We start from the raw sequence: 8,043 nt of genomic DNA on the forward strand, positions 1-8,043 counted from the left end.
AAAATAAACAACCTAAATTTAAAAAAAAAAAAGCAAAGAATTTAAAATAATAGGACTTCACATTGGCTGCACTAGGATTTATCCATAAAGACTCGGAACAGGGAGTGTGTCTTACTCATTATTGTATTATCTTGTTCTAGGAAGGAGTAGATATTGAATGATTGACTATCTGATTAATTAAAAAGAAATGATTCAGCTAATCAATTATCCATCCATTATGGTAGGATACCTCTTACTTAAATTTGAGTATTTATTACTCACACAATACTAAAAATATTCACAATGTGTAAAGCCGTCAATCTGCAGAAAGTAACTCAATAGGATAGGGAAATTTTATAAGCAGGGTGTAATAATAAAATTGAGAATTCAAGAAATTTAAATTTTCTAACTTGCTTGTGGCATTTCTGACACTATCAAAAACTTTATCATTACAAAGACTAGCAATAGCTTTTGGGAAAGAAATATAAGGCAGAAAAGAAAAATAGTCATTTTTAAACCAAAAATAATAAACTTAGAAATATCTTATTTTACTTTTCTATATTATCTCTTACTATAAATACAAGGAAGCAGTATTGATAACAAAAGGTGAGAACCTAGAGACGGGGAAAGCAAACAATGAATCATTAAATCAATTTTTTTAAATACATATAAAAAGATATATACACATATATCAATTACTCACTGTCAATGTAGGTATGGTTTATCAATTTCTGAATAGTCTCATGGGCTACGACAATACCCATACTATTCAAGACAGGACCTAGGTCATCAATTGAAACTCGGCCATCTTTTATCTTAGAGAATGTCTTCCAAGCATCCTGGAATGCTGTAAAATCAGTTAAGAGAGAAATAGTTCTAATAGGAGATTCAACAGCTTCTCTTGGAGAAAGAGCAGATTTGGGGTCAATACCTATAGGGAAAAATTACTTACGCATGTTGTTGGTGGTGTTGTGTGCTAGCAAGTAACCTGTGGCTCAAAGCAACTGTATGTACAACAGCTCTAAACTCTGAAACATCTATCTCCATTACCCAAGTTCCTATGCCAATCCATCTCATCTGGGGTCTTCCTCTCCTACTCTCTCTCTCTACCCTTCTAAGCATGATATCCTTCTCCAAGGACTGGTCCCTTCCTGGCCACGTGTCCAAAGTATGTGAGACAGAACTTCAAAATCTTTGCCCCCAAGGAGAAACTTGATTTCACTCTCTCCAAGACAGACCTGTTTGTTCTCTTGGCAGTCCATGGTTTGTTCAACAATCTTCTCCAGCACCACTACTCAGACACCAATTCTCTGTCCTCCTTAATCATTGTCCAGCTCTCAGATGCAAAGCATCAGACCATGAAGACCATGGCCTGGATGGTGTACCTTAGTCTCTATAATGACATCATTGCTCTTTAGCACTTTGGAGAGGTCTCTGACAGCAAATTTCCCTAATGCAATTTGCCTTTTGATTTCCTGACTGCTGGTGTCAAAAGTGTTGATTGTGAAGCCGAATAAGCTGAAACTGTTAACAATATCAGTCTTTACTCCATCGATCATGGTGCTGCAAATTGGCCCAGTGGTGAGAATCTTTGTCTTCTTGATGTTGAGCTTCAATCCATATTGAAGATGGCTGTCACTGACCTTCTGCAGCAAACACTTTAGGTCCTCAGTTTCAGCAAGCAAGATTGTGTTATCTACATAATGCAGGTTGTTGATGAGTCTTCCTCTAATTCTGATGTCACATTCCTCCTCATAAAGTCCAAATGATCTGTTCCATCTACAGATTGAAAAGGTAAGGAGACAGGACACATCCCTGACACACTGCTTTCCAGATTTTTTACCACGTGTGTTTCCACCCTCTGTTCTGACAGCTGCTTCCTGGTCCAAATATAGGTTTCACATGGGCTCATCAAGTGTTCTGGAATTTCCATTCTTCTCACGGTTAGCCACAATTTGTTGTGACCTACACAGTCAAACACCTTTGCACAGTCAATGAAACACAGATATACACTACTCCGGTACTCTTTGCTTTCAGCCAAGATTCATCTGACATTGGCGATAATATCTCTAGTCCATGGCCTCTTCTAAAACCATCTTGTATTTCTAGTAGTTCCCTATTTATGTACTGTTCCAGTGGGTTTTGGATAATCTTCAGCAGGATTTTGCTTGTGTGTGATAGTAGTCATATTGTTCAATAAGTTCCACATTTTGTAGGGTCACCTTTTTTTGGAATAGGATTAAATATGGATCTCCTCCAGTTAGTTGGCCAGGTAGTCGATTTCTTGGCACAACCTGATGAGCATGCCACGTCAATTGGTATTCCATTAATTTCTGGGGCCTTCTTTTATGCCAATTCCCTCAGAACAGCTTGAACTTCCTCCTTCATCACATACCTCTTGATCATATATTGATTCATAAAATTCTTCTGTGTCAGCCACTTCTTTTTGGTACAGTGACTTTTTGATCCATAGGCATAGAGTTGTCTAAAAAAATTTACTTGCAAGTAGGCATTTGACCAATACTGGCCAAATGTTTAGCAAAAAAGCTGATTTTTACTATTATTACTATTACTATTATTCTACCAATAAAAAAATAGTGATGTAAATTGAGCGTTGGCCACATGCCAGACACATAGTATGCCTGATCACATTCAATCATCATGGAAATCTTAGTCAGGAAAACCAAATAGGTAAAGAAAAATGGAAAAATAAGATATCATAGGAGTTAATCAAAACAGCAAGTAGAGAATAAGGACACGTTTGTTACAATAATGTAGGTAACTAGAAATTTAAATAAATGTAATAGGGTTAAGTGGGTTGGAACCATGGATGTATATGTAGTTGGACATTGCCTCAAAGTTTATTATGTGATATACGACTAAAATTTTATTATGGTAAAAATATGAGCAATAAAAAATTTCCATTTTAAAAGAATTAGCAAGTAGACAATAAGGAATCCAAAGGGAAAAAGCAAATCAAGCATCATATCTATATTGTTCATTGCTGCATGTGATGAATACATAATAGTACTTACTACAAAAAGGAATAAAGAAAGATTTAAGAGTTTTTCTTATCTCTTAAGTTGGCTATCCAGTGTTAGGAAGACTACCACATTTATATATTCTTAATTCTAAAAAAGAATAGTCTAAAAGTATTGAATGTCAAGGATTGATCATTGATATTTTATCTTGCGACATGCAGAAACAGATGGAATGCTAAACTCAAGTCTGGCCAAACGTTTTAAAAACATGCTATCATTAACATGAATAGTCCTTCCAAGTACACTTCTTACAACTTATATATAAAATTAATTCAAAGTCATTCAGAGACCCATAAGTATCTACAATGTTTAGAGATAAATTTAGATCTCAGGTATAGGCCAGGCAAGAAACTACTGTTAAGGGCAGATAATAAAAGAGATGTGAGATATTAACAGAAAAGGGCACACACGTGAACAAAATCATGCAAACAAGAAGGAAGCTGACATGTTATGATTTATGATTAACCAGATCAAGGGTCCTTGCCTGGCAAAGATCCTCGAGAGGAGAGGAGCAGTTAACAAAAGTATGGCAAGATGAGAGGATCAGGCATAAGAGTTCATATTAGATTTATTTGTTAATAAAAGAATATATAAATTCTTGAGCTGGGGAGTCACAGTACAAGTTTAGTGTTTTAAGAGAATTAGTCTCATAGTAGTACGCAGGGAAAAGTAGGGATTGGAGTTAGAAAATGAAGGTGATATGGCAGTAATCCAGATTTTTTAACACTTTTTATGAAACAACTAATATCTAATTTTTTTCAACCTAGTATATTGGGGGAGAAGAAATTAAGAGATACACAAATTCATATGTCAATACCATTTAAAAAATCATCTGCTATCACAATCATTTTCCTCTATAATTTTAAAGAATAATCATTTTTACCTGGATCTTGAGAAATTAAATAAGAAACATCATTTATAGCCATAAGGAAACTTGAAAAATTCATCAGTCCATTACCTGTTGAGAATTGGAAGGGGGAAAAAACTACATGTATAGCTATGATCAGCAGACTTATTAAGAACATAAGATAAAAGATAAAATAAAAATACAATTAACTGATTAAATCATCATACCATCGGTCTATGCACAACAGCATTTAACATTAATATTAAATACAAAATATAAAAAGAAAGTCTAAATTAAAATTAAAATGAGATACCACTAGACACCTATTAGAATTTCAACAGTTTTAAAGGATTGGCCATTTTTTATCTTGTAAGGACATACAGCAACTAGAACTCTCCATTACTACTGATGGGAATATAAAATGGTACATATCACCTCACAAATTCAGCTCAATACACCCAGAATATTATCCAACTGTTCCACTACTACATATTCACTCAAGAGGAAAGACAAGCACATAAATGTTTACATCACCTTTATTTATAATAGTAAAAAGCCAGAAATCCAAATATTCATCAATTAATGAATGGACAAATTGTAGTGTATTCATATAATGGAACACTATTCAGCAATAAAAAGAAATAACTATTGATAACCACTTTAAAAAAATTAAAGTTTCTCACCATAATTAAGCCATGTAAAATATTGGAAAATTAAAAGTAAAGTGACAGAAAGATATTATCTTTGGCAGGAGGGGATGGTGGCCTAGCAAGTATAACAACATACAGAGATTTACAAGTGTGTATGAAAAAAACCTGGAAAAGTGGACATGGTCGTTATATTGCTTGTGATAATGGTGTTCAAACACGTCAAATTTTACCAAATTATAAACTCTAAATACGTCTCATTTATTACATGTCAATTTTGTCAATAAAATTGTTTAAATTTACAAAAATTGTTGAAAATCGGTACGTAGATTTTTTTCTTCCATTTCCTTGACAAATAATCTTTTTTTAATTGGATTTTACTGAAAGTTTACCAAAAAGTTGGATTTTCATTCACTCATTGGTACACATTTTCTCCCCTATTCCCTCTTTAGTGCACTTTTTTTAGAAAAATATTTATTCATTGTTGCATAATTTCCTCCCTCCCCCTCAGACCACTTTGCAATGTACCTCTTATTCTGGACTGTTGTCATCCAAATAACGCCTAATAATATATTCCTTTGAAATAGTTCTTTCCTTCATCTGTTTCAAAGCAGTGTTCATTAATTATCCCCTCTTTTCTAAGTTTTCCCACAACCTCCATGTCAGTCCTGTTTCAACAGTGGTGTTATGCAGTATTTGTCTTCTTGTGACTGAGGAATTCACTCAGCATAATGTTCTCCAGGGTCACCCATGTTGTGTTATATCTTATGTGTTCCTTGTTTCTCAGTGCTGCGTAGTATTCTATTGTGTGAATATACCATAGTTTCTCTATCCATTCATTTGTTGATGGGCACTTGTGTTGCTTCCATCTCTTTGCTATTGTAAATAATGCAGTAATAAACATGGGTGTGCATATATCTGTTTGGATAGCAGCTCTAGTTTCTTTAGGGTATATTCCCAGGAATGGAATTGCTGGGTCAAATGGTATTTCTATTTCCAACTTTTTTGAGGACAAATACTCTTGAAAAGGCAATAAGTTCTCATGAGATGAAGATGACAGTTTTAATAGTTATATCTTTCAGAAATCTTACAAAATTGTTACAATGACTGTCTATCTGTTTGGGGGTCAGGTCTTCAGCTCTTTCTCTGCCCCTTCACTTTTCCCAATCTGATATTCCTTTCCAAGGAATGTCCCCTCTGGACAAGATGTCCAAAGTATGTGAGACCAAGTTTCAACATCTCTGCCTCTAAGAAGAACACCGGTTGTTCTTCCTCCAAGACAGATGCATTTGTTCTATTGTCAGTCCATAATATATTCAGTACGCTTATTCAACACCACAACTCAAAGACATTGATTCTTCTTCCTTTGTCATTCTCCAACTTCCAGATGCATAGGAAGTTACTGAAAAGACCATGGCTTGGCTAGTCACACTTTAAACTGATATCCACTCTTTAAAACTTTGGAGAAGTCCTTGACAATTTATTTCCCATCTTTTGATTGCTTAATTGCTGTTTCCCTGGGTCTCAATTGCAGATCCAAGTAAAATGAAACCATTGACAATTTCAATCTTTCTCCATTTATCATAATATTGCTTGGTGAAAACTTTTGTTTCCTTTGATGTTTAGATGTAATCTATATTAAAGGCTGTAGTCTTTGATCTTCTGCAGCAAGTTTCAAATTCACTTTCAGCAAGCAAGGTTGTGTCATCTGCATAATGAAGGTTGTTTGATGAGGTTTCCTCCAATCCTAATGTCATGTTCTTCAGATAGTTCAGCTTTTCTAAAGTGACTCAACATATAGATTGACTAGGTATAGAGAAGGAATACAACCCTGACCCACATCTTTCCTGATTTTAAACCATGAGGTGTGCCCATGTTCTGTCCCAACAACTGCTTCTTGGTGTAGGTATAGGTTTCAAATGACCGTGATTAAGTGTTTTAGGAGTTTCATTTTCCCCAATGTTAGCCATAACTTTTTATTATTCCCTACAGTGTAGTGGGTCTGTCACTATGGTTTTCTGTTGTTTAATATGGCTTTCTGAGGCTATTGTTTAGCTATTTGCCTCAACACTGTCTGGCCTGCAAGCACATTTAACCTGATTCAGTTTTCTCTACTCTACCTGGCATGATCTGCCTATATCATGAACAGCTGCCAAGATCAACATAAAAGAGAGAGACTATACTGTAGCTAGACTATGGCAAGGTGTAGCCTGGCTGAGCCAGATGGATCCAGATGGAGCCAGGATCAGAGCTCAGGCCTTAGAGACAGAACCAAGGCCAGAGCCCTTGAGATTCAAGTGACTGAATTGCTGGCTTAGAATTGCTATTTACTGAACCTAGACCTTCTCTATATGATATCCTTTGCCATCTCACCCCTAGCAGGCTTTTCTAATAAAACAAATGACTGTGAGTAAAAAGAGGTCTCTAAAGTCTATCTGATCATTTGCATGAATTTTCAACTGCATAATTAGGTAGGTAATTAGGTAGGTACAGCAGAGTGTGAGGCCATGTCTGATCTCACAGGGATCAGTTTTATACTATGGATGTTGTTGATAGGGACGGTTCTCCTTTGTGGAGTTAGTAGAGGTCTGATTCAGTCATATCCACATTACATTGCTCAAATTACATCCACAGAGTCAAATGCCCTTGCATAGTCAATAAAATATAGGTAAACATTTTTCTGGTATTCTCTACTTTTAGCCAAGATCCATATGGCATCAACAATAATATCCTTCATTTCACAACTCTTCTGAATTCAGCTTGAAATTTCTGGCAGTTCCCTGTAGATAGACTGTTCCAGCCATTTTTTAATAATTTTCCTTGCATGTTATATTAAAAATACTGTTCGATAATTTTCATGTTGTTAGATCACCCTTTCTGGTAATGTGAACAAATACAGATCCATTTCAGTCAGTTGACTGATGGCTGTCTTCCAAATTTTTCGGTACTGAAGAAATAAGGTCGTATGAAGTTATGGGATACCAACTGGCATGTTTCAAAAAACAGACACAGCCTTGGTCAACTGTTGCCAAACAAAAGCTAAAGAATGCATGCCTAAATATCTAAAGGTAAGCATGAGCTTGAAAACATGCTGCGTGAGATAAGTTAGACACAAAAGGGCAAACAATATAAGGTTCCACATACATGAAATATCCAGAAAAGATAAATGTATAGAGACAAAAGTTTCTAAATGGTTACAAAACTGGGGAGAGGAGAAAATGAGATTCTATTGCTAAGGTATACTGCATTTCTCTATGGAGTTATGTAAAATATGTAGAAATAGATACGGTGATTATGAAAACATAGCCTGATGACTTTAGTTAGTGTCACTGAACTTACACACTTTAAAATAATTGTTGTTGTTGTTGTTGTTGTTGTGTGCCGTCGAGTCGCTTGAGACTCATAGCGACCCTAGGTACAACAGCCCTAAACTCTGCTCTGTCCTGTGCCAATCACACTGTCTCTGACACTCCCATCCTGATTATCCCAGTCACTGAATCAATCCACCTCATAGAGGGCCTTCCCCTCC

General features: G+C 35.6%; 1 protein-coding gene across 1 annotated transcript in view; it reads right to left on the minus strand.

The window, feature by feature from the left end:
* The window catches only part of EFCAB13 (EF-hand calcium binding domain 13), a 90,075-nt gene that overhangs the window by 60,717 nt on the left and 21,315 nt on the right, over positions 1-8,043 (minus strand). Inside the window, 1 exon segment of the mRNA XM_006903759.1 lies at positions 683-826. Within this exon segment, the coding sequence (XP_006903821.1) occupies positions 683-826 (144 nt within the window).

Source organism: Elephantulus edwardii, unplaced genomic scaffold, assembly GCF_000299155.1.
Source record: "Elephantulus edwardii isolate Elephantulus edwardi_28Jun2011 unplaced genomic scaffold, EleEdw1.0 scaffold00216, whole genome shotgun sequence".
Taxonomy (NCBI): Eukaryota; Metazoa; Chordata; class Mammalia; order Macroscelidea; family Macroscelididae; genus Elephantulus; species Elephantulus edwardii.